General features: G+C 34.3%; 6 protein-coding genes across 6 annotated transcripts; 1 reads left to right on the top strand and 5 right to left on the bottom strand.

Moving 5' to 3' along the window:
• Nucleotides 1-349: 349 nt before the first annotated feature.
• LOC110690504 (ATP synthase delta chain, chloroplastic-like) lies at nt 350-1,855 on the top strand. The gene is made up of 2 exons (XM_021867353.1): nt 350-837; nt 1,243-1,855. Exons 1-2 carry the CDS (start codon nt 502-504, stop codon nt 1,681-1,683), a joined length of 777 nt encoding a protein of 258 aa, XP_021723045.1. The 5' UTR covers nt 350-501; the 3' UTR covers nt 1,684-1,855.
• A 1,544-nt stretch (nt 1,856-3,399) lies between these two features.
• On the bottom strand, nt 3,400-6,318 carry LOC110690503 (leucine-rich repeat extensin-like protein 3). Its single transcript, XM_021867351.1, has 2 exons — nt 4,807-6,318; nt 3,400-4,422 (listed from the first exon to the last, which is right to left on the bottom strand). Exons 1-2 carry the CDS (start codon nt 4,988-4,990, stop codon nt 3,656-3,658), a joined length of 951 nt encoding a protein of 316 aa, XP_021723043.1. The 5' UTR covers nt 4,991-6,318; the 3' UTR covers nt 3,400-3,655.
• Nucleotides 6,319-8,158: 1,840 nt separating this feature from the next.
• LOC110690595 (glutaredoxin-C5-like) lies at nt 8,159-9,286 on the bottom strand. The gene has a single exon (XM_021867453.1). The coding sequence runs from the start codon at nt 8,940-8,942 to the stop codon at nt 8,502-8,504; it is 441 nt and encodes a 146-aa protein (XP_021723145.1). The 5' UTR covers nt 8,943-9,286; the 3' UTR covers nt 8,159-8,501.
• Nucleotides 9,287-15,420: 6,134 nt separating this feature from the next.
• On the bottom strand, nt 15,421-18,230 carry LOC110690502 (exocyst complex component EXO70B1-like). Its single transcript, XM_021867350.1, has one exon. It carries the CDS (start codon nt 17,700-17,702, stop codon nt 15,642-15,644), a length of 2,061 nt encoding a protein of 686 aa, XP_021723042.1. The 5' UTR covers nt 17,703-18,230; the 3' UTR covers nt 15,421-15,641.
• Nucleotides 18,231-18,583: 353 nt separating this feature from the next.
• On the bottom strand, nt 18,584-22,529 carry LOC110690501 (haloacid dehalogenase-like hydrolase domain-containing protein 3). The gene is made up of 4 exons (XM_021867349.1): nt 22,304-22,529; nt 20,181-20,650; nt 19,812-20,018; nt 18,584-19,726 (listed from the first exon to the last, which is right to left on the bottom strand). Exons 2-4 carry the CDS (start codon nt 20,436-20,438, stop codon nt 19,418-19,420), a joined length of 774 nt encoding a protein of 257 aa, XP_021723041.1. The 5' UTR covers nt 20,439-20,650; nt 22,304-22,529; the 3' UTR covers nt 18,584-19,417.
• Nucleotides 22,530-23,310: 781 nt separating this feature from the next.
• Nucleotides 23,311-26,962, bottom strand: LOC110690499 (exocyst complex component EXO70B1-like). The gene has a single exon (XM_021867348.1). The coding sequence runs from the start codon at nt 26,333-26,335 to the stop codon at nt 24,101-24,103; it is 2,235 nt and encodes a 744-aa protein (XP_021723040.1). The 5' UTR covers nt 26,336-26,962; the 3' UTR covers nt 23,311-24,100.
• Nucleotides 26,963-27,730: the final 768 nt, after the last annotated feature.

Here is a 27,730-nt window from a genome sequence, read left to right as displayed (position 1 = left end):
TCAAATCTCAATCGTTTAACTAGTTAACGAAAAAGTTATGACAAATACAGTTTCCAAACAACGTTACATCAATGGGTAAACTTTATTCTACTATGCTATGGCCTATGGGCAAGAAGCTAAGGAGTAAGAATTATCCCCTCTCATCTCTTTATAAGTTCATAAGCCCAAAAATACAAAGATCCAACTATTTTAATTCAAAGTTTCTAACCTAACAAAGAACAAGATAAAAAGAAAAACGATGAACAATGATTTTGCAAGAGTGACCCCACAACAAGAACAAATCTAATTTCCGCGCCAATCAAATTAACATCACCACATCTCTATTTTATCCTCCATTTTAATTTTATTTTATTTTTGATCCCCTCTGAAAAACAAGAGGTCATCTTTCATCCAAAACCTTCACTCAAAACCTCCATCCATTCTCTGCTTATCTCACTCTCTCCACTTTCTCTCTCTTACTTTCTCTCTCCTCGCCTCACTTTCTCTCTCTAGCCTGCAACAATGGCGGCATCTCTGCAAACTCCAGTATCCTTGCAATCCAGAACTAAAACTGTTGCAGCATTATCAAATTCATCATCGGCTACCAAAGCTCCGACGCCATTTTCTCTCTCCTTCTCCTCTTCTACCGCCACCTTCAACCCTCTCAGGCTCCAGATTTTAACCGCCTCGAAGCTCACCGCCAAGCCTCGCGGCGGCGGAGCTCTCGGTGCTCGCATGGCTGACACCACCGCCAGCAGGTACGCCTCCGCTCTCGCCGATGTCGCTGACTCCACCGGTACTCTTGATGAGACCAGCGCTGATGTTGAAAAACTCTCCAGGATTTTCGCCGAAGAACAGGTTTAAATTTTCATCGATTTTACGAAATTATAAACAATTTTTAGGATTATTTCAATTTTTTACGAATTTGTTGATTTATATCTGTGAATTTGTGACGTACACTCAATTTTAGTTTGAATTATTGTAGAAGTTTCACGTAATTTTGATTTTATCTGTCAAAATTTCTACGCCCTAAAATATACACAAATTGCTGCCGATTAATTATGTTCGAATAATGTGCTATTTTATCTGTTTATATATTTGTCAGGTTATTTATTGCATCAATTTTAGTATAAGTTCCTGTAATTTGATATGTTTGAACAATGTGATGACATATTGGAGCAAAACTTAGGTTTCTGTAAGAGTTATATACTTCGTAACATTGTTGGAGTGATCGCCTGATTCAGTTGAATTCATGTTGTATAGGTGTATTACTTCTTTGCAAGCCCAGTGATTAGCATTGAGAGAAAGCGTAGTGTCTTGGATGAGATTGTTAGCACCGCAGGACTTCAGCCTCATACCGCCAACTTTCTTAACATCTTGATTGATTCGGAGCGAATTGATCAGGTTATTAACATATTGAATGCATTTGAGGATGTGTATAATAAGATTACCAACACTGAAGTAGCAGTGGTGACTTCGGTGGTGAAGTTGGAGAGTGATCACTTGGCTCAGATTGCTAAGAGTGTTCAACGGATGACAGGAGCGAAGAATGTGAGGATTAAGACAGTGATTGATCCTTCACTGGTTGCTGGATTCACTGTCAGGTATGGTAATGAAGGTTCCAAGTTGGTTGATATGAGTGTGAAGAAACAGCTTGAGGAGATTGCTTCTCAACTTGATTTGGAAGATGTTACACTTGTATAAATGTAGTAATCATATGGTCATCTAGTAAATTTTGCTAGATCAATGTTCTGAATTTAAATTTGGAATTCTGTATTTTTGAAACTATATGAACTCAATTTGTATAATTATGTTAATGACAAACAGATTGTACCTTTGTCCATGATTTTTGCATGATATAAGTGATTCCATATTATATAACATCGTGTCATTTTCCACGAAAAGGTGTTTATCTATGGTTCATTGCAAATGTTTTCTTTGTGGCAGACTATTGGAAATACTATAAGATTTTGGACCATTACTGGGAACTAATTTTCTGAATGCCTATATTTATTTAAACTGCAAACACATCTCAGCTCTGTGCAGGGAAAGGTGAGCATATGTGGCTTTGAGCATCAATCTTTGTAAAACAAGTAATCTTACTTCTGTCTGTATTAGTTAGAAGCTATGATTACTTCTGAGTTCCCGTGCTGTGCTTCATGCTTCGGCTATTGGACAATGAATATTGAATGCATTTGCGCCATTTCTGAGATACAAATTGGTCGTTTGCCTGTCAGATGTAGCTGCATGACTTCCCTACCTGTTTATTGAATGGCATGTTTTTGTTTCTGCAAATACTTTAGTTTCAAGCATGCAAACCTGTCTACTTATTGAAGAGTTGTCACGGAGTTTATAGTCTTTTAAATACCTCTATTTCCTTTGTAATAACTTTTGAACACAAGCTAGCAAAATACTAACATGTTGAGCAAAAATTCGTTGCGTGGACAAGTGTCTAGTATGCTAGCATAGTTACCTTGATTAACAAAGTTCCAGTTTTTGGAGCGGGATACAGGAACACTGTACAGCAAATTGCTAATTGCTACAAGCCTACAATGCATGTTTATGGGGCATCAGGTCTGCAAAGCTGGGTTTCTGAGAATGCTTCTGAAATTACAAGTTTTTCATTGCTCGACTGCTTGTTCACTTTTGAAACTGTTCTGTTCAAGAAATCTTCTATTATTCTACAATGTGTTCTTTGATGGTCATAACTTTGTTTGATCTTCATTTTATGCTTCTTTGCATTCTTCATGGCTGCTATTCTGATTCAATCTCTTATAATCTGGTGGCTGTAAAATGCTGTGTAATTAGGATCCGATGCCTGTTTGTCTTCTATATTCGCACAATATGCTGTTATGTTTGTTTGCTGGAAATAAGTCTTTACTAAATATTTAAAATCTCTATGTTTGATTTCAATGCTAGGTATCAAAATGTGATGTGTACATTCATCGCAGAGTACTATGCATGTTTGTGAAGCATAAGCTGTGTAATTAATAGGCTGGAATTCTGAGAGTATCCAAAATAACAATGTTTCCATGGTTAGTTTACTTTTGAAACTGTTCTGTTCACGAAATCTTCTAAAGTTCTACAATGTGTTCATTGTTGGCCCAGCTTTGTTTGATATCCAATTTCTGCTTCTTTTCTTTCTTCACAGCTGCTATTATGATTCAATTGCCAGTAATCTGCAATTCTGGTGCTAGTAAAATTCTGTGTAATTGGGATTTGATGCCTGTATGTATTCTACTCTTTAATTTTCACAATAAGCTGGTTTGTTTGTTTGCTGGAAATAAGACTTTACTTATTTGTCTTTAGAATCTCTATGTTTGAATTTAATGTTAGGTATTGAAATGTGCAGTTTTCATTTTTTTTTTTACAGCAGAGATCATATTTTATGCTGATAATTTGGTATGATGTCAGTTGTAGTTCAGTGCCATAATATATTGCTTTTCTTTTCCTTGGTATCACTTTGCTAAAAGGTTGTGAATCAATGAATGTATGAGGCTATGAGCTATATTGACTGTAGTAATTTGACACAAATACATTACAATATTTATATGTAATTCCTGCTGTACATCATAGACTCATATTTTGAGTCACAATCTGTGTAACAAGGAACAATATAAAGCAATAATTTTTTGATAGCTGGAAAACAAAAATCCTACTTCATGGATTCTGTTTTCTAAGGTTGTGATGGAGTGAGTGGAGGAATTATCGGTGTCCAAGTTCTTGGATCGCGTATATCAAATACAGGTGGTGGTGGAGATGTAAGTGGGATGTGAGGTATCCATGTTCTTGGGTCTCCTAGACTAAAGGATGGTGGAGGTGGCGGTTGAAAGAGGGAAGGAACTGGAGGGAATGGAAAGGGTAAAGATGGAGCTGGACTTGAAAATGGAAAGGGTAAAGATGGCGGACTTGAGAATGGAAAGGGTAAAGATGGCGGACTTGAAAATGGGAATGGAAAAGGTAAAGAGGGAGGCGAAAATGGGAAAGGGAAAGATTGCAAGTTTGCAGCTTGTGATTTAGAAGTTCTTTGATTTGGTAAAGGGAAATCATGTGGAAGCAAGGACTTGGATGAACTATCAGAATTTGATGATTCTTTTACTTTTTCTGGTTTCCTGCACAATTTATCATTCTTTTTTCTCGGTTTGTAACTCAGAGAAGTGAAGCTGTAAACACAAAGATTCTCTTTTCTGGATTTGACTGATACTTCAGTTGTTGTAGTTTTCAGGGCTGGAACATTGCAGGCTGAAGATGGGCTTCCCAGCAAACTCGCCTGACAGAATGACTGGATCGGAGGACCATCTACACAATCTATTCCATCAACAGAAGGTATTTCCAACTTGTATACTCCATGTATGTCTGTTGTTCTGTTAACTGAGAAGTTTATCATCTCCGCGGTTTTTGGCGATTTTGCATTGAATTTGCATTGTATGTGTACATCGGCACCTATCATATCAACAAGAACCTATTATAATTTGGTTTTATGCAATAGAATGTCAGTGAACTGGCTGCCCTGTGTTTGGTTGGAAGGAAAATTCTTTTTCCGGGAAAACTAAAACTAAGTTTCCTAATCCTTATCTCAAAGGAGTGTCTACATTTTCCTAACCCTTATCTCAAAGGAATGTCTACATATTCCTTCTCAATCTTCTTTCATATACACTCTTAAATTTTTGCAACCAATACGAAATGAAATTTGAAGGCTAATTTCCTGTAAAATGTACATTCCACTGAAACTAAAAATTCCTTTTTAAAAATATTCCTCCAAACCAAACACAGCTTTATTCAAGATTTTTTTTTTTTTTCTTTAGTATGTTAGCTATAAGTAATTACCTGGGATGAAGTAGCTGTGTTTTGAAAAACCATCGTTGAGGCAAGTATCGCAGTAAACAGCACCTACCACAGTGATGCGAGAGCTGATGGGCGCCGTCGTGGATTGAGCCATAAGAACGAGAATGTGACCGAAGAAAATCACAAAGAATAGAGAGCTAGACATTATATCCATGGGATGAGACATGGGGGAAGTGATAGTAATGTAGGATAGAAGGTTCTAATGAGAGAACATCCCAGCAGTTAGAAATACAGAAACATTAAGTAGTCCATGATTTGAAGAATCAGAGGCATAACTTTTTATAACTTGTAGATAATCCTTTATATTTTCTGCAGTAATATGCCCGTGAGTTTATGTTGGTGGGGTCGATTGTTATCACAATAGATGATGCTCTTTTTTTATGTTCAATTTTTAATTTTTTATTCACTACAAACAAAGTCATGTGAAGAGGCAATTTGGAAGATTATATGGCTTGAAATTCATCATTTCTTTGATAATTTTGTTAAAGGGAATCACGGGTGTTTGTAAGGGAGTTGTAACCTTTGTTTGGTAGTTAGATTGATTGTTTTGGATTTGTCTTTTTGTTTTCTATATAAATACCACTAAGTATATCATGCGTGGTTATTGAATTTGAGCCATTGAATATGCTCATCTATCTACTGCTGTTAAGTGTTAAGCGTAGTTCATTAACGCACTTGTTTGCTTGGCAAAATTAGTTGTGGGAATAATGTGCAATGTCATTGTGCTGGTCTGCTTACCGCGTAATTCCTACAAGTTAGCGGTTTATAATTTTTTTGGTAAGGAAGAAATATGCAAGTAATTGCTACGAAACTGTCTACTGCTGTGCGGAGGTCCTGCATTAAATGGAACTTGTCGTCAGCAAGGTTGACAAATTTAGCCAGCATAGCAGCACATGGGTATTTGCCTTAAGAAGAATTGCTGGCTGGTTAATCATTAGGAAGAAATGCTAGTGAATTGCTGAGATTTGTGAATAGTATGTGCATATTACATGAAATGCATGCGACACATGTCTAGTGGAACTGTGTTATTGGTTTGTGTATGTTGGCTAGCTTACCGACGTAAATTTGATGATGTAAATACCTTTTGGCGATGCTGTTGGTAGGGACAAGGTCACGAACTCACGACGTCTCACGTTGTGTTTCTAATCGACAAGTGCACTTGTTGAAACTTAGCCTGCATTGGTGAACTATGGTATTTGCACAAGATTGAATCTGTTGGAAGAGGCTAGACATGCAGCATGGCAGCTAAGTATGTAATGATGTATATGTTTTTCCCCTTCTTTGTCATTCTCTAGTATCTAATCTATCAAGAGAATTTCAGCACAATTGATACTTAGCTCATCATGTTCCCGTTTTTTTTTGCTTTGTTCTCATCTTAGAAAATTTCATGAAATATTCAAACTTGTAAATTACAATTCTCATAACTTAGGTTATGTGAAAAGCATGGAACCAAGGAGGGGAGGTGGGTTGAGTAATAAGCTTTTTGTTCTCTTCCATTAAAGATTTACTCACTTGTTCATAGTTCATTCCATTAGTCACTTTTTGTTTTTTACACTTTGACTTTTTACAGTCAACTTTCTAAATTTTTAACTATAAAAATTTACTATTACAAAAATTAAAACTATATCAAGTGAGAATGTAGGATGTTGTTAGATTCAACTTTAAATGCATTTTATAAATATTAATTCATTTTTATAGAGTTTTTATTCATGTATACTGTATATATATGCGGTAAAAAAAATTAGCATTAGAGATTATGACTAGTGATTGTTAATTTGTGAGCATTTATTATGTAATTACTACCTCCGTCCTCGAAGAATGACCTATTTGGCTTAATTTTAATCCCAAAAAGAATGACCCATTTGCATTCAAACACCCACCAATTTGCGACAATATTTGTGCAAAATTAACTTCCCCATATAAAAATTTGATTTTTCATGTAATTTTATTACCTTTTCTCTCTATTTTTTTACAAATTCCATGTAAATTTATCTTTTCAATATACTTTTACTTCTTTTTATTTAACTTTCTTAATACCCACGTAATTAACCCAAATGGGTCGTTCTTTCGGAGACGGAAGGAGTATCAGTATTTGAAAATAAAAATTTATTTTTAATTTGCAACCTCATGCAACAAAATTGTTGTAAATCAATTAAAAACTTCATATATTCTCTTAATATTGTGACAATTGGACTTTTACTCTATTCACCCACTCTTTTTTTTGACTAGATTATGATTTATATGTAAATATTGGGTGATTTTGTTAACTTTATCTAAATTTATAATGCTACCTCCGTTACATATTATTTACAACGATTTGACATAAAGTAGACAAGGAAAATGTCTAATAGTTTATGTTATGGGTTGAGAAGTGTAAAACTCAACATGTTCTAATATTAGGGGATTGAGGAAGTATAATTTTATTTGCTAAACAATCCATATATACCTCTCTTGTACAAGAATAATATTGTTCTTTCCTCAAGTATGTAAAACCCTTGTGTAAAAAAAAAAAATGTTAAACCCAAAAATTCAATTACATCTTTTTCTAAACCTGTATCTAAAGCTTAAGAGTCATTTGTTCTTTTTTGTTACTCGTTTTAATTCATGTGTTCTAGTAAATAAATAGAACTGACTAGATAAATCATCATCATCATCATATCCAAAATCATTTGTTACTCGTTTTTATTCATGTGCTGGTAAATGAATAGGATTGACTCTTACAGGATGTACTCTCATTACATTTGTTCTAAGAAGTAACTAGTCAAACAACACACCTAAGCTAATTGTGTGTAGTGTGTACTCTTTTAGCATAGCGTTTTGGTACCTTAGATTAAAAACTAGTGAGCGTTCCGCGCGATGCTTTAGGTTATTACAGTGCTCATAATCTTTTATCAAATGAAAATAAAAATAATTTGTAATGAATTAATTACAATTTTGCAAGGATTTAACAGGTGAGAAAAGAAACCTTCAATAGCTTCTTGTATTGAATGGTGCAGCAAATGTTACAGTTTTGAATCCTACTATAACCTAGCCTAGAACTATATACCCCTTGTTAATTTGTCCCTTTGAGTCTGTGACAAATGATGAGAGAGTTGGGCCATGACCCATGGGCTAAGTTAAGGCTTGACATGACCCATGGGCCTTGTAGGTCTAGGATAATACAAACCCATTGTTCATGATGCCTTTTTCTTTATTTTTTTCTTTACTTTATTATACAATATAAGGGAAAAAGAACTTGTGAAAGTTGCACAATAGTAAAAGAGCTTGGAACCAAAAAATAAAAAAATAAAAATGATGAAAATTGAAAAGTGCGTATTCATTTTGACAATGTAAATTGCAATAAATCTTTCATTTCACCTTTTACCACAAATTACAAAAACCATCTTGAGTTCAATTACAATTATAATCATAATTATATTAACACACACAAGACACACACAACCGTGGCATGCTTTCAAAATTGTGTGCAACGCAATTTCCCACCACTAGCTAGTCAAGTAATTAGATTCAAGTCATATTACTACAATTATTCATACTGAAATTCATGAATAAGTCGGAATGATAACGAGTTTAATTAGTCTATCTTAAATTACGAGTTCTCAACTAATATAACGAACTTACTCGTGAACTATTCGAGTTTGGCTAATAAACTAATTATTTGATCGATCGAATATAGTTCATAGCCAAAGAGCACCGGCTTCCTTAAGGAGAGGAACAAGGGAGCCATTAATATGAGAAGCCATAACTCTATCCATAGCACCAACAAGTTTACCACCAATAAAAACAACAGGAACAGGTGGTGAATAATTAGTACCAAGCAATCTAATCAAAGCCTTCTCCATTTCTCTTCCTCTTGGATCTTCGTCGAGTTCATACACCGTCGGATTAACTCCCATACCACAAAACAGCCGCTTCACCGCATGACACATACAACAAGTGCTCACACTGAATATTACCACCGCACTCTCGGATGCTAGCCTCGCCACTTTCTCGAGCGGGTCGGCTGCTTCTCGAATGTTCATCATGTTCATGTTCATGGATGGTACTCCTATGTAGTATGAGTATCCCCATGATGATGACGACGATGATGAGGATGGTTCTTGTAAATGGTATTGCATTTTGTTTTTTAGGGTTTAAGTAGTAGTGAAAAGTAGAGGTGTTTGGAATGAAATGATTTATTGGAAATTTAAGTGAATAATGTTTGAAGTATATAAGAACTTTAGGATAATGTTTCAAAGGAGAGAAAGAGAGAATGTATATTGAGAGAAGAAGTGTGTTATGAGGTTGTGTTTTTGGAATGAGAGCATGCATGCCCTTTATATAGGCGTGGGAACATATACAAGGTTGATGACGTATGTAATTGATTGTAATAGTGGAGTATAATTGTGTATTTTTTTGTCCATACTTCATATGATGATCATATTATCATTTATATTTTGTATAACGTAAAGTAATGATTAGTAAATTTTAAAACAATCTAATTTTGTAGATCAAATAGACAATTCTTACAAAGCACAAGAAATGATTGTCCACTTGTTTGATTTTCTATAATAAAACTTTCAAATGATGTATAGACGGGGTGTGATTTGAGGTTTTAAGCAAGATTTCAACTAGTTATGTTAGTTCATTATCTATATAAATAAAGCAATGATGAAAGTACCAAGAAAAAAAAAATGGTTGTTTAACATGTTATTATGTGCATATTCACATTCATGGATGCAATTTGTTCAACCAAATATCATTGACTCATTGTGTAGCTCAAGTTATGTCTCAATTTAGCCCACTCGACTAGGGTGTGAGTAACTTAGGGCCTCTTCTCATACGTTTATTTTCAGTTCAGTTCAGTTCAACTCCTAATTTCCTTCTCTTATAAAATATTCATTTCACTTCAGTTCAGTTCAGCTCGATCAGCCGAGTTCAGACTATGAGAACAAGCCCTTATATTAGGGGATTGTCCAAGTGTGGTGGAGGATGGCGTTGTCTTTTATTTTTGCTTAAGTATGAATAATAATTAGTCGTCTTTATAACTTCAAACAAAATTAAGGCAATAATGCAGGAGTAATATAATGTTAATTATGGGGTATTTAAATTCTTTTTGAAGCCAAGGAGAGGATAACAACGAAGGGCATGTTAGTAATTAAAGAGGTTGTCTGTTAGTTGTCGTAACGCATGCCAAAAAGAAATACAGTGTCTTAAATTGGTTGTGACTTATGATAGGTATCTTTGTAGGTTTTAGGGGAGAGAAAACATGTGTAACAGTGTAAGTAAAAGAGTGATTTAACCAAATTAACGTAACATAATTAAACAAATATAGTTAAAACTTTAAAAGACAATAATAGCTTTAAACATAAAGTAGGTTATGTCAGTTTTTATCATATGTAGAAGGCGGCTAATGCTTTTAGCCTTTGTCTTCTATACCCAATTAGAATCCTTATGACTTTCAAGCTTTAGTCACATCTACGGATTATATATGTTTCAAACTTCTAAAAGATTAATATACTACCAAGTACTCGTACATATAAGTTGATTATACAATTCAAATATAATACTTACTCAAATTATAATATTAATATTTATGTCATTATATTATATGTGTTGCTACATTACTCTTGCGAGTCATGGAGTATTTGTTTGAATTTGTATTGATAAGTTTTCTACCTTTACAAAAACATGCATAAATAAGATGTGGTGGACTAGTGGTGTTTAGTTGGACTAGTTGGATGGTAAATAACTAAAGGTGTCATTACTTCACCCCTATTCGTACTCACAAAATATTGGGCACACTGTACACATGAACCATAGCTTAAGAATGAAGCAAAATTTTCATAAGCATGTGTGAAAAACTCCTTATATATATAACTAAGGGCCTGTTTTAATAGACTGAAATCAGATGAACTGAACTGAGCTGAACTGAACTGAACTAAAATGAATATTTTATAAGAAAAAGAAATTATGAGCTGAACTGAAAATAAACATATGCGAACATGCCCTAAGTACTCAATATATACAAGTACCAATACAAAATACGAAGTAGTATGTAGTTGCTTTTGTTAAAACACGACCATGATATATTTTATTAATTAACTTTCACTCACTCGTACGAGTACTTCGTTTAAATTTCTTAGCTCAAATAAAACCAATTTACCTATAAATTTGGAAAGAGTCTATTAGTCAAATGCTTATGCATACTGATAAACTAAGAGTTTGTTCTCTTTAGCCTAATTTCAATTCAGTTTAGTTCATTTTAGTTCAGCTCCAATCAGTTTAAAAGTTCAATTCCTAATTTTCATCTCTTAAACAATTCATTTCAGTTAAGTTTAATTTAGTTCAATTATAATCAGTTCAGTTCAATCTAATTCATTAAATCAAAACAGACCATAAAGTAATAATCAATTAGGCTTAATTTTGTTATTACTACATACAAGTACAAGTTAACTACATAGTTATGTAGTACGGAGTAGATAGTACCAACTAGGGCACTACTAGGCTACCTTTAACAGGAGCATGGTTTGGCAAGGGTATGTAAGCTAAGGCATGGAAGAAGGGTTTGTGAGAAACGACTTTAACCGTGTATTCGTTAATGTAAGATCATCTCAACTTTTTTAAAAACGTAAACGGCTGTTTATGTCCTTGTTGTCGCATTTACTGAGGCAAACATCAGCTTTCTTATTTATCCGAATTATTTGTGTGGTGATTTTAATGAAATATTTGGTGGTCAATGGTTTCTTTTTGGCATATATGTCGGATATACAGTTTCTAACATCTTGCTCTTTTTTTTCTTTCTATTTTTGCAGTACCAAGTTGACTACTTTATTTTAAGTCTTATGGAGAGATTCTTTTATGCTCATTATGACATGATTATTAACACTTACTACAAAGTATAATTTTCAAAGTTTGTAATTGTAAGTTTGTAACAACATTTCCTTCTTCCAAATTATCAAAAATTAATAATTACTTGTAATATGCATCCCTTGCAAATGTTTTTGTTTGAAAAAAAAAAAAAAAACCTTCATAATCGTCTAGTATGCTCTTTGCTACTTCGTATCTTCCAGGCCAGGTAACCACTTATCTACTTGTCTGTATGGTTTATAATTTTTCTTAATTTTTAAAAATAAAAACAGAGAAAGTATATGTTTACTAACGAATACGTAAATTCAATAAGTTGCCCCTGCCAATGAAATCCATCGGCGGTAAAGTAACCCAGTTGAAGAGGTATAAGAGATTTGATTTGAACTTCACAATTCCTCGATCTTTTTATGCCACTCCTAGGGCGGATTCGGAAAAATGGAAATTATATATTGATTTACTTGACACCTCAACATTATCTATAAAGTAATAGGTTTTCTTTTGGTCCAAGAACTCAATATAAGCAATAAATTTTGGAATTGATAACTTAGGATTAAAGGGTTAGTTTTAATGTTATGACAACAAATACTTGCATAGTCATACATATACATGGACCATGAAATCTACAAGTACTAAAGTCAAAGAACTTAGGGTCTGTTCTCTTCCGTTGAAATTCAGTTCAGTTCAGTTCAGTTTAGTTTAGTTCAACTCTTAATTTATGTCTAATGATATTGCTAATGATATAAAGCCAAATTTCATTCTTTTAAGCTCTTATTACAACAACAAAAACAACAACAACAATAATAATATTAATAATAACAATAATAAAAATAATAATAATAATAATCAATAAGTAATAAATAATAATAATAATAATCATCAATAAATAATAATAATAATAATAATAACAATAATACCAATAATAATAATAATAATCATCAATAAATAATAATAATAATAATAATAATAATAATAATAATAACAATAATAAAAATAACAATAATAATCAATAAGTAATAAATAATAATAATAATAATAATAATAATCATCAATAAATAATAATAATAATAATAATAATAATAACAATAATAACAATAATAATAATAATCAATAAATAATAAATAATAATAATAATAATAATAATTTGGGGTTAGATACTAGTTAGATATATGTATTAATTAAAACATTAAAGAGAGTGGGTTAGGGTGTTGGACTGTTGGGTCGTCGCCTCTGTTAGCTTTTCGTGTTTTTTTCTTTTCTTTTTTTTTAATATTTTTTTTAATTTGTTTAAATGGGTTAGATACATGTAAGTGTTTTGTGTTCTTTTTTCATAATACTATTTTATTTTTAAATTAAATAGTATATGTGTTTAAAATGTTTAGAGGTTTCAAGTTTTTAATATATTTTCCATAAATTTTATAATTATATAGTATATTTATCGTAAATATTTTAATATGTACATTTGTATATACACATATGTATAGAAATAAATAATCAAAGATCACTAATCCGTAGTTAAAAATCACTAATTAATAAGTTCAGTTCAATACTTCAGTTCAGTTCAGCTCAGTTCAGTTCAGCTCAACTTCTAATTTCCCTTTCTTATAAAATATTCAGTTCAATTCAGTTCACTGAGTTCAGCTGGGTTCAGTAAATGAGACACGGGCCCTTACAAAATCATCACAAAATAATTGAGCTATTAGTATAATTGAGCTATTAGTATCACATTTGAGTACTTTGCAATCATCCATCGTTATAAATTAATCATCACATTAAAATAGTAATTCTAATACGGAGTATATACAAATTGCTATGTCGGATTGCCGGCCAAAAATCCACAAAAACAATAATAGAGGAAGCATACTCATCGATTCAAGTGTTTTAGAAGCTACTAATAACTAATAAGATAAGGCATAAGGGGTTAACCTATGAAACCAAAAGAAATTAGGGGGGTGTTGTATTTGTATACCTAAAGTGATGACAATTGAAAAAAAAAAAAAACCAAAGGATAAAAAAGTGAAAACAAAGTCTGAAATGTGGCGTGCAAAAAATGGCAGTCAATTTTACCGGGTTATGGGCCTCTCGGGTACTGAGGCCCATTGGATGATCCCAAATCCCAATACTATGATACATTTATGACAGCAGTAGGATCTGTATTAACAATAACAGACCAATCAACTTTTTTTGTGCTTTTTTTTAATTATTTTATTCAATTCTTTTTGGAGTTGCTTTGCTCAGCAAATCCAGGGCGCATGCACAGCCTTTTCACTGTTCATTGTTCAATCTATATTATGGACGTCATGCACTGCTGCTCACTAATCCCACTTTTTATTTCTAACACCAGTATTATGCATATTATACTGTGTATTTATCTTTGTAATCTTTTCCTAAATACAATGTTTGTACGGAGTAACAAGTACTTTTTCATTTTACATTAGTTTGAATTTTTAATACGGAGTATAGGTATACAAATATTTTATTCATCTTACATTTGAACATTTGCAAGAAGTTTGAAATGTGGCATATTTAAGGTTGTTATGATCATCAATTCATGTCTTTTTGTTTTTGAAAAAAATAAAATAAAATCAATCCATAAGGAAAGTTGTAATTGAAAATTCTTGGTGCTCGCGTGTCTACACGCACAGTATTGTACTATTGTGTCGTATTTTTTTTCGTGTCCGCGTGTTGTACCGTGCTTTTTTCATGTCAGGTCGGCCCAATGTAGTGTCATCTTTAGTCTTGATTGATATCTGTTCAAGTTTTTAATTAAAATAGACCTTTAATATGATATTAGAACCAGCGTGATACAAAGGTCACATATTCGAAATTCTTCCACCCCTCCATATTCTATTTATCATTGATCAGGAATTCCTGGTAAGCAGTTGAGCACAACTGCCAATCACAAGGATTAGCAATTGGGTACGTATTTGTGCTGACTTTATGACCAAGTATGGTACCACACTTATGGGCTTAGAACTTTTTCTTTCGTATTCTTTTTGACAAAATTGGCTAAAAGCCTACAACCTGCATACTAGAGCAAATTGCCATAAAACATAAGCCCAATACAAAATTGCCATAAACCACTACTCTTATTTCCAAAAAAAAAAAAAAAAAAAAAAAAAAAAAAAAAAAAAAAAACAACTACTCTTTGAACTAAATTGTATCTCTAAAATCAAAATGTATTTTATATGATTAGGTATGGGTTCGATTTCTATTAGTTGTGGTTCTTGTGGGTGAAACTGTGGAATACTGGAAATTCCCTTTCCCCCTCACAAATTCCTCGAAGAATGGGTCATTCTCCTTGCCCGCCAAAAAATAAAAAAAAAATAAAAAGTATTTAACATAGTTTTTAATATTTCGTTGAGTGTAGTCACTAGTCAACAACAAAAGAGTAAAGTAAATGAAATAAATTAGAGATTAAGAGAATATAAATAAACTAACATAATTAAAAAGATTAGTAATCTAAAATTCACAGTATTCCATGTTTAGCACTAAATTAAGCAAGCTTTGTACAACACCTACTTATTCACTATGCCAATGACATAGCATCTTTCATATCAAATTGCAGTTTATTGCATAATTACAGAGTTTTAGACTAGATTATCTCACACTAATATAATCAGTTAATCAAAGACATGAAAAGTTACTTTAAAATACTATATTGTGAGTTGTGATTTTCTGATTTCAAACCAAATTATTACCAAGATTGCAATTATAATGCTATAAGATAGACATTGTTAAAGTTGCATACTTCGTATATAATATGAAACAAGAAATCTCTCTATACATATAGTAGGATACTCAAAAAGCTTTATTTGAAGCCTGTCTTGAGCAAAATTGCATTTCATAGTACACCAAAATGAATGTTTACAAACTTAGTAATGACAAAAAAACTTAGTTTGAAAAACAATAATACAAGAAAACAAACCATTTCTCTCCTTAATCTCCCTCCTTATCACAAGATGAGGGGGCTAGTTTTTCCTTCTAGCCATGGACAAGTTTTGGTTCCCATCAAACAACTCTTCGATAGTACTCTCGATATCTTCCGGTTGATACTTGATATACTTCTCGCGCTGCCTTCCATGGGTAAAATGTTGTCCGAACCTTGCTAAGAACGACCTATAAGCTGGAATCATTACAGCCGAGATGGACACTCGAAGCTCCGATTGAAGTTGTTCATCACTCACCACCCAAGCACTTTGTGTCTTGTGAATATCATCAAACATTTGGTTAAAAGCCTTGAACCTCTCTTTTAGTACCGGCTTTTGAACCTTATTATTAACCTGCATTCCTTCTTGATTTAAGCATTGTAGTACTCTACTCCATGTCTCTCTTTGATAACTCTTATGATATCCTCTTAACTCAGATGATCTTTTCCTACAAAAATTATTCCCAACCAAATCGTGGATTTCAGCTGATTCCTTGATCTTTTGTAGAATGTATCTCCCGTTGTTCATCAAGAAGATGTATCTTAATGAAGGATCTTTGTATAGCTTAGACTTTGCCTCTAAGTTTGCATCTAAAAGGCTCATTATTGTCAATAGCTCGGCAGCAAATGGTGTTTGTTTCGGGCCTTGATTCTTGTTGTTGCGGTTATCCTCCTCATCCTGATGCTCTCTTCTCGGCTCTAGGGATTCCAGATTTAGTCCGGTGATGTGGTGAAGAGAAAAGACTTGCTCGAGGCTGTCTTTGAAATCACAAGCATACCACAAGTAGTTCATTGTGTATCGAGTCAGCGGGTGGACAGCCCCTCCAGGAACCGGGTTCCTTGCAACGTCGTTTTTGATGGAGTTCTCTAGATCACAGAAGATGAAAACAGCAGCTTCTCCTAAACGCCGTCTCACAGAAGATAACTCAGACCTCAGCTCATTAGCACATTCCTTAGAGCACATTTTATCAAGGGCGGTAATAAGGTCAGTTAGAGTATCATAAATGTCAATCACCTTAAACAACCTCTCAGCCGAACGCTTTGTCAAGGAAATTGCCTCAGCAAAGTTAAGGAAGAGGATGACTGCTGACCGAGCAAGGTTAGAGAACATGGCATCACTGATCGAGGGGTGCTCATTCGAGAAGACAGAATCGCAGAGTTTCTTCTCACCGGGCAAGAGGACATTTGCCACATACTTGACAATTTTGATCCAATTGCCTATGTGCCCCTCAAGAGACTCCCATTGCATCTTTTGCACTTCATCAATGCTTAGTTTTTCGAACCCTTCTCGTTGCATAGCTTCCTTGAAGGCATTTCTTCGAAGAACACTATATACTTGGCAACATTCGGTTTCATACCCTGCAGAGATCATCAACGAACCAATCTTCCTCATGTTAGATATACTTTCCTCGCCAATCATTGGATAGTTGTCCTCCTCAGATCCTTCCTCATTAGACTCCGTAGCTTCTAGCTTGGCAGAAGAGCGTCTAGAAGGGTTTGCGGAATCTTCTAGAATGATTCGCAGCTCCTCCTCCATGAATGTCATGGCTCTTTGGACAACGAGTGAAGTGAGGCTAAGGCACGAGCTTAATTTTTTTACATTCTCATCAGATGAGGATTTGCTTAACATATTGGACAATTTCGACAACCTACTTACCGAATTGAGCAATACATTGTCTTGTTCAACATCCTCCCCGAACTTCAATGTAGATTCTGATGAATCATACCTTTCAATCTCCACCTGAACCATCTTGGCAAAGGTCTCAACCGTCTGAGAAATCTCAGGGAGATTCGAGTTGTCCTCCATCAAGGAGAGCTTCTCGATGATGCCATCGATTTCCTCGTTGAGCTCTTCCAATGTAGGTTGATGATGAACTACTTCCTCTACCACACCACCATTTTCTATCTCCTTCACATCAGAAACCGCTTGGATCAACACAGCATCATTGGAAGAACGGGTTCTTTGAGGAGGACGAGGAAGGCGACAATCTACATGAACACTAAAACTCGAGGATTTGCTAAGACGTGTAGATTTTTCTTTCTTTGATAAACCACGCCGATCATTAAAGCTACTAGACTTGGATGCAAAAGAATTCTTCTCCATTCTTCCCCCCCTCGAGTTTTTATTTTTATTTTTATTTGTTTTCGGGGGAGATCAGAAAAAACAAAATGGCCTTACAATTTTGTCATAAGCAAAACAGAAAGACAAGAGAGGAGAGAGAAAGAAAGATGAGGATATGGTGGGAAAGAGTGAGAAAGAGAAGCGAAAACAATGGAGAAAATAATGGTCTGAAATTAGAGATGCCTGAAATTTTGATTGAAAAATCTGGAAAATTATACTTTCTTCTAAATTTTTTTTTTCTTCTTTTTTTAATTTTGGATGGCCGTTAATTTTGGGAGGGAATGGCAGTTGATGGTTGACCCTATATGGTGTGAGAGTTTGTGGGAACCACGACTTTTTGGGGGCCCACAACCGTCTACTCTTTTATTGTCAACTTGAGCACATCTGTACATGATAAATATAATACCATATGCTAAAATAAATATGCTTTGTTGCATATAATTAAGTGCCTAAATTTAAAAGAAAAAAGTTTAAATTCAGAGCAATATGCTAAAAAATTCAGAGAGTTGATTAATGAGAATTGTAAGGGTGATTTGACTAACCATAGTATATTATCAGAATATAAATATGGATAATGCTAGACCATTTCCATAATCATGATTTATGATCTAAACGAAGAAATGAAGACACCTTCAAAGCTAAAAAAAAAAAAGACAAGCGAAAAGTACGTAGTAGTATAAGGGTTGCTTATCTGAGGTTTTTTCGAGTTAATTCAGCTGGTCATACTCGATCGATAACATACATTAGTATAGACTTTTAGTTTAATTAGGTTACATAGCTCGACGAATTGTGCAAGAGACAATTTTGGCCGACTAATTGAACAATAAACAAATAAATAGAATGTTTCGTTACCAACTTTAAACTATTAAAACATTAAGAAAAAACATTAGCCTTACTCAAAAAAATAACATGTAGTATAGTAATCAACTTAATAGGAGACATGAGATGGAGTTCAGGACTCTGTGTCTCTGAGGTTCTCCTAATTCTGAGACCATAACTATTCTAGATAGACAGCATAGTGCTACAATTTGAGCCTGTTAGTTAAACAAACCCTCAAACCAAATATGCATATAGGCTTAGCTTATAGCAACTTCTCATACTTTGTGAGGCTGCGTAAAGATGGCAGTGGGCCAACAGGCCAGCAAGAGGCAGGCAAAACCAAGGCCGCATTTTGCAAAGACTGGCACAACACAGGCCACAGGGGCAATGGACTGTCATGATCAATGCACGACTAATAAAGGGAAACGCTTGTGGTGGCTCAAAGGTACAGCCAATGAGCCAATGGGATGGCCGATTGGCCATTATGGCACTTTTTCCATGAGCAGTAATGCCCAGAGGCCGCCATACACTAGCACAGACCACTGTCATAGTGTCATCTTTACTTGAGGGTTGAAACCTATCATGAGAATTTTCACCTAGGCTGATTGGAAAAAAAAAATTACTTACAGAACTAAGATGAGGAAGAGCTTCAACAACAACAGTTAATATATAGAAGAACAACTGAACAAGAGAAGCAGAATTCTTGAAAAAGAGATGCTTCTTGTACAATAAACATGACTAGGGAATGTGTAGATGCTAAGCTCTCAAGGTTACAACAGACAGTGAAGACAGGCCTAAAGAAGATCTAGAAAAGCAAGTCAGTGTTAAAATTCATTAATATGGTAACACCAACTTATATTTCATCAAGTTTAAATAAGTTAAAGTTTCTTCAGCAAGTCAATGTTACCAGAATTTAGCAGATCTTGCACAGATGCCAAATCTGGATACACAGGTGCTCCGGATTTTCTCCAGTTCTCGGCATCTGGAGTCTTAAATCTATCTAGTAATAATGCGTGCATGCCCAAGCTCTTTGCTGGAAGATAATCCTTACGCATGCTATCTCCAATATGTAGAGTTTCTTCAGGAGCAACATTTCCTGCCCTCTCTAATGCAATCTCATAAATCCTTGGGTTTGGCTTCTCTACACCTTCAATACCAGAGAATACTCCAAAATCCCATTCAGAATCCTGAAATTCAGAATTTAAAAGTGTTTTCAAGGTCATTGAACTCACGATGCAGAGTATAGACTAAAAGCCAAGACACAACCTTTACCTGATTTATCCCCAAGGCAGGAAGAATTACATCTTGATAACGGTATTCTGCATTGCTCACTAGCCCAACCAGCATACCTTGAGCACGGACCCATCTTAGGAAAGGAATGGAATCAGGGAAAAGAACATAAGGGGCAGATGAGCCAAATGACGCATATATGCGTCTGAATATCTTCTCAAATGTCTCTTCATCATAGTCATATCCAGCCTATCACCAAGAAAACACTATACATAAGGGGGGCAGCAAAAGATTCTATGACATCTACTGAGGAATTATCCAAAGATGACCCCAATAAGCATTTCCCTTTTTTTTTCAAATACAAACAATCAAACAATTTATGGGATCAATAGCCAAAGCAAAAACATTTACCCTTATGAAGGAGTCTCGAACACATGTCTTCCACCAAACAATATTGGGCATCTTTGCAGCATGGCCAAAGCAAGGATAGTTCTTGGCCATATCAGTATATGCAAGTTTAAAGCCTTCATGCATGCGTTTGTAGTCAGGACATGGTAATCCTACAGCTTTAGCAGCCATACAATAGTAATCTCCAAGCTCCCCTTTGTAAGCTAAGAGAGTACCGGTAGCATCAACAGTTATACAACGCAACTTTGACAAAATTGTCATCTCTGCAGTCCAAACAAGTGGCCAATGTCCAACTATTGCACACTATAGCAAAAAAAAAACTTCAAGATTCAATTATAGTACACTTGCCACACTACAGGACTTCAAGGTTTGCAAGAAAATTTTAACTTTCGAAGATGACTGCAGCTGAAACCTCCAAGCAAGATTTATAAACTCCTACAGTCAGCCATTAAAATCAATAATCTGAAAATTTTCTGCAACAGTACACAAAGAAGTAGGTCAGAATAGGCCTCTAGTGGGGAGTCAAGGAGAAATTTTGGCAAACTTAACAGAAGGAGAAAAAACAACAATATTTGATCAACTAGTCTTGGAACATATAAGTGCAGTGGTAGACTAAACAACCACAAACAACGAGTGCTGGTGGCCTGAGTAGATGCATATCTAATGCCTTGGACATGATCTCCATCTTTCCAAGTGATCCAATGTAGTTCAATATAATCCATGAAAGTGCACGCTTCTCCTAACTATTGGAGACTTGATGCTTCTCAAAGTTCTCAGACTCTTTGCAAGTATCAGACTTGTCAGAAGTTTTTAACACGGATACAAGAAGCTTTATGTGTTTTTCTAATGTAGTTTAGGGATCACACTTAAGTGTTATCATCTGTTTAAGGTGTCAGATGTGTATCAAACACAAGTTTGGCTTAGAAAATTAGAGTGTGTCAGAGTATCAAAGGAGGGTAATATAATCACTTACCTTAGACTCCCAGGGAAGTTAATGATCTTTAAAAAAAATTCTTCGAATCCCCTAAATTTCTTCTTTAATCTATAAGTTTCTAATTCTTAACAAAGTATGTTGAAGTCACTGCTGAAATGGTGCTGAAGTTATACAAGACACAATGACCATCATGGAATAGGAATTAAATCCATTACTTGATTCAGCTATGCGAATGACTGAATGACTTAGCATTTTACAAAACACAGACTTACACAAAGTGGGATCTGATAGAATCATAGAAGAATAGCATTTGCAACACTTTGTCTTTCTTTACTGCTCTAAGCAGCAGTAAAATTTACAGCTTTCCTTCATTTATCTCTACTCAATACCAAGATTTTATCAGACAATTAAATGAAAGTTGTTCAATTAGCATTTTAAATGCTTCAAAGTTCAAACAATTAACATATGATCCACAAATTTTTTTAACATCCATCCAAATACATTTACAGCACTTTGCCATAAAACAGCCTCAACCAATTGTTCTATATTTTTAATGTAATTAAGGGTGTTAACCCAGGTCGAGCCAACTCGAGTTTTACCATGTTTAAATTCAAGCTCAGCCGAGTTCTGACCTTCATCCGATCCCCAACACTTGCTCAAAAGCTTGTATTTCAATGATTATATAATGTACAGAACTAGCTTAAATGAATTTCATAATGCTCAAAAGTTGGAATATATCAAAAAAGTGATCAACTTGATAAAAACAAATAATTTTTTGATTCCTACTTAATGCATCAACTTATGACAACACAAAACTATGGTTCAAGGAAATACCTAGTTTACAGACATCCGACAACTGTTCACAGAATCAACTGATGTTTTTAACAAAAAATTATATGCCATTTTAATCAAATAAACAACAAGTTAATTTGTGACAAACTATGATTCTATATTACAAGAATCAACTGGCATCAAACTTCAAAATATTAAATTAAATCAAATTAGAGTTGTTGAAGTAATAATCACATAAATCAACAAATTTGAAACATGCAATCTCATGTAAAATAGAATAACAATAATCCAAATGAATCAACAATTTAAAATGAATCAATCAAAGAGGCAAAATTAATCAACGAAGAAGAAACACAAATTACAAACGAAATTGAGAGTAAAAAGGAAAATGAAGACATACCCAGATGCAGAAATCAGACAAAGAATCTAAGATAACTTGGGTGAGTCCGAAATTTGTAGCGAATTGGTCAAGCATTTGGGAATAATTTATTTAAATTAAAAAGAAAGAAAGAAAATAGAAGTCTCAACTGGAGAGTAAGAGAGAGAGTGCCGCTGAATTGTTAATTACGAAGTTAACTTTTTATTCAAGCACACAGATTAATGTTGGCGGTGGTAATTACATAAATGGATTTAAGTTATCGTTGGTTTAAGCCTAATCTAGGGGCCTTAAAACGTGAGGTTGGTCTCTAATCTTAAAATGTACTCCGTACTCAAGTTTTCGCAAGAAAAATGATCATTTGACATAAATAACATGTGTCTCCTGCTAAACACTCATTACAATACGGAGTGTAAGGGATAGCTCAAGTGGTTAGAGCTCCCCTCCCAATTTCCAGTAGGATCAAAACTCATCACCCGCTCTTGTAGCTCTCTAAACACCAAAAAATATATATATATACTTTAACTAAATATATTTTCCCATCATTAATATCTTTAATAATATATTATTATAATTGATATTTTTTTATCTGCACCATATTGCAAAGGGAGTAGTAAAATAAATAGTCGAAAATTTATATCTATAAATAATGTATGCTTAGTGTATCAATTATTTTAAAGTCGTAGATAATGACATGACATGTTAATGTGGATTTGAAAGACAAAATGACACAAGAAAAATAGCAAATACATATGATTTGCAAACTAAATCTTTCCAATATATGTTGTGTCTTTCGTCCCTTAATTTTTGTGCCTTTACTATTTCATGGTTTTCAAGAAAAATGGTTGACTGTTAAATTATATCGTAAACTATGTGTTAGGAAGATTATACTTCGTATTAGAATTTAGAATAGAATCAGCATAAGTACCTTACACTTTCTAAAACCTACTGTTAGTTTTATTGCCAAACACAAATATGTTTAATGTTTTAATGCATAACAAAATCATGAAAATCGAAAAGATATTTGACAAGTACACACTATGAAATTCAAATAAGGTTCCACTTAATTATTTTTCAAAATATTTTAACGTACAAATATAGTTACATTTCAAGAGATAGGATAGTAAGATAAGTTCAGACCAAATCAAATCAACAAACATTAGAAAATTTCAAATAAAAAACTAAATTAGTTTTGGTAGTTTACTCTTTTTTGCAGTGTACACATTGAAAATTAGATATTTATAAATAGATAAATCTCAATTAAAAAAATAAAAATAAAAAATCCATTTAGCCAATGATCCCACTTCTGGAGCATTATTTCCATTGAGCCAATGATCTCATATTCCAACTTATGAACTTAGTAAAGCTTTAATTAATGCTCCATAATAAAGGCCTAATCAAATAAACAACCTGAAAAATTACCCATTAAAAATGCTTAAAACTTCCTATGCTTAGCCACGTGGTTGTCAGAAAAATAATACAGTATTAAGCTCTGATATCATCCTTCAGCTAGACAAGGAAGACACTAAACAATAACATGGATTTTCTGTTGGTACATCAACTTAAATATTCCATGAACAATTATCAACCCTAAGCAATTAATATTCTGAATCAAATCCTGTTAATTTAACTAAAAGGAAAAGAAAGAAAAAAATAATAATTAAAATTACAATACTATCCAACACAAATTACAAAAGAAAAAAAAATACAGAAGATTAAAATACACTAATGAGTATGTAATGTAACACAAATTAAACACACCCAAATTCTTTTTCCTACATTGTAATATAATTCATATATATGAATAAATATGATCTGGTCCTATATTTTTCTCCTAGCAATGGAGCTAGGATTTCCATCAAACAACTCCTCAATGATTGTCTCAATGTCATCTGGTTGAAACTTGATGTACTTCTCAACCTGTCTTCCAGGGGTAAAAATCTGTCCAAACCTCGCCACGAAGGACCGGTAAGCCGGAATCATAACAGCAGAAATCGATACTCGAAGCTCCGACTGAAGCTGCTCGTCGCTTACCACCCATGTACTCTGAGTCCTGTGAATCTCATCAAATAACTGATTAAAGTTTTTGAACCTTTCTTTTAAAATAGGCTTGTGTATTTTTCCGTTGACTTGTAATCCTTCTTGGTTAAGACATTGTAACACTCGGCTCCAAGTCTCTCTTTGGTAGCTCTTATGGTAGTGCCTAACATCTGAGGACCGTCTCCTACACCAGTTATCCCCTACCACTTGGTGAATCTCGGTCGATCCTTTGACCTTTTGAAGCATGTATCTACCATTGTTCATTAGGAAAATGTACCTTAAGGATAGGTCTTTGTATAACTTGGATTTCGACTCGAGGTACGAGTCTAGTAAATCCATGATGGTTATGAGTTGCGAGGCGAATGGTGAATGCTTCTCTTCTTGTTGATGCTGTTGTTGTTGTTGATCAACTAGCTTGCGTTGTTGATCGGATGAGGATGAGTGATCAATGGCAGAGAATTCCTCTGTTTGCTCTGTTCTTAAATGTTGTTGGAAGACTTGTTCTAATGTATCTTTGTACTCACAAGCGTATTTAAGGTAATTCATGGTGTACCTTGTTAAAGGATGGACCGCTCCACTAGCCACCGGAGTCTTTGTGTTGTCACCTTTGATCGAGTTTTCGAATTGACAAAAGATAGATACTGCAGCCTCCCCTAGCCTACTCTTTGCAAACCACAACTCCGACTTCAACTCCTTCATGGACTCCTCCGAGGAATACATGGGTGTTTTAGTTTCGACCCAAGGGACCGTGTCACGTAGAGTCTCATACATGTCAAGAAATTTGAACAATTTCTCCGTGGCACGTTTGGTCAATGCAACAGCCTCGGCAAAGTTAACAAGGATGTAGAGGATAGCGTAGGAGATGTCGTTGTAAAGGAATTGGCTAGTGCGTACACGATCAGGAAAAACTGACTCGTAAAATGTTTGCTCCCCTAAGAGAAGGGTAGAGGTGCAATGCTTAAAGACGCAAATCCATGTTGAAATCTCCCCTTCAAGAGGCTCCCAATTCATCTTTTGCACATCATCTGTGCTAATCTTGTCCAAACCTTGCTTCTTCAATTCCTCTTCAAAGGCGTGTCTCCTCGCAATGAGGAAGACATTGCAGCATTCCGTCTCATAGCCTGCAATGATCATTGCATTGGCTATGAGACGGATGCTTGATACAGAGTCGGAAGAAAAGTAAGGGAAGGTAATAGTCGTTTCCTTCCCTTCCTGTTGTTCTTCCGACTCTGGATCACCACCCTCCTGCAACTCGCAGGAGTCTGCCCCTTCACCCGATCCCTCATCCTGGTGATGATCGTGTGGATGGGCAGACGAAGCAAAAGATTGCAGCCTCCCTTTGAGGCTCTTCAACGAAGAATCCGTGTGCTTAGAATTCGAACAATCTGCAGCATTGTTCGAATTCTGGCACACGGGTTCTTCCAGAATCAGACGCAGCTCCTCCTCTAAGAACACCATTACACGGTGCAGGACGGAGCTGGTCTGATTCAACAACGGCATCATATAACCCGATTTCAACCCATGAATCGCCTCCATTAGACCCGACAATCTATTAACAGCTGCTACAAAAGAAGAATCACCCTCAACATCGCGGCCAAAAACAATCGAATCCTGCGCAGTGGACTCGTATTCCTCGATCTTGGCTTCAACCTTCTTAACAAACATAGCTACCTCCTTAGAGATTTCAGGGGGATCATCATTATCGTCATTCGAAGACGAGGACAGGGAAAGAATGAACTGATCAATGTCTTCAGAAAGCTGATCAAGGGTAAATTCCTTTTCCTCCTCCTCTGCCACCGCCTCGTGTTGCTGATCATTCTCTAGTTCTTCATCAACTTCATGAATTGTTACAGGTTGACGTAATTTATGATCGTTATTACTATCATTATTTAAATCTGAACTGACTCGTGCCGCGAAACTGTAGGATTTGCCAATGTCTTTCTCATCTTTGCTCTTGTTATCATCCTGAAATCTTGAATCAAAACTCAAGCATTTCACAGGATGATTATTTGCCATTTTTTTGTTTGTTTGTTTGTTTGTTTTTTTTTTTTTTTTTTTTAATGGAGAGTTAAATGAATTTTGAGGTGTTTTAATGGAATAATGATTAGAAGAGGAAATGGAATAAGGAAGGAAACATAGAAAGAAGGATCATAGCGGGAATGGAGGAAACAGAACAAACTTTGATTCGTTAATGTTTTATTTTTTTTAGATTTTTGTTTTGTGTATATTTTTTAAAATTTTATTTAATAAATAAAATAAGATATGTTTAATCAAAAAAAAATATGAGGTGTAAGGATTATGTTTAGTTTAGAAATGAAAATGGGTAAGAAGTGGTGGATGGAAAATAAAGGAAATAGTTTAATTTTAGAAGAAAGAGAGAAAAATGAGAAATGGAAGGGAGAGGTGTTAGGAAGGTGGTAGTTGACAGTTGATGCATCGTTGGGAATGGGAGGTAAGGTAATGAACATTTCAATCTTCTTGCATTTTGTGCTCTTCACGACCTCCTTTCTTCCCCCGCTTCTATCGCTGTGTTGATGACATTTTTTATTTCTTTTATGCAAGCGTATGGTGTAATATGATACGGATTATCGGATTACTACACGAGACGAATCAAATAAGATTCCATAAAAATGCGTTATGAGTATAATATTATTTATTGTTTTTTTATTTCACAATAATTAACATAGTTAAACTTGGTAAACATGTAAATATATTACGATGATCTTAAATATATATAATTAATTAAATCGTAGTAAAAGATATTAAAAAGTTGATATTGTGATATTTTATACTCGTATTAATGTCTATTAAAAGATAAATTTTTTTTGACACTTTTTGTTTTTATTCCATTATTAAAAACAAGTTCAGGATTACTAGATTAGTATATAAAAATATCGATCATACTAGGACAAGGGGACAAAGTACTACGAGTACTTTAACAGTTTAGCTTGTATTTCCGGTTATTATAATTTAAGATATTTTTTCGCTTTATACCCCTTTGACTATCAATTTGTGATTTTTTAGTAAGATTTAAACTTAAGAACTTCTCATATACTTCCAAAATATTAGGATATTGAGAAAGTGATACGAATTACAAAGTACAAAAGCATAAGAGATTAATTTGTTTAATCGGATTAATTTAGGAGGTTATTATTCTCTTCCCCAATTCCCCCCACTTCTAAAGGGTCTAGTTAGTTACTCCGGGTCATATGTATATATGAGAGGTTCGAGCCCTTTTCCTTACCAACCACAAAATGAGAAAATTGTTACTCGTATTATCTTATTATAAGACAATATAAATTGAAGGTTCATCTGTGGTGCAAAACCGCAAATGGCAGTAAGGCACTCCACATTGCTACTCCAATGTTTATTGGGCCTACGGGCCTTGTTTATGTTTGACATCCAAATGTT

Source organism: Chenopodium quinoa, unplaced genomic scaffold (genome assembly GCF_001683475.1).
Source record: "Chenopodium quinoa cultivar QQ74 unplaced genomic scaffold, ASM168347v1, whole genome shotgun sequence".
NCBI classification, from domain to species: Eukaryota; Viridiplantae; Streptophyta; class Magnoliopsida; order Caryophyllales; family Amaranthaceae; genus Chenopodium; species Chenopodium quinoa.
Note: the sequence above shows the minus strand (reverse complement) of the source record. Positions and strands in the feature narration are given on the sequence as shown.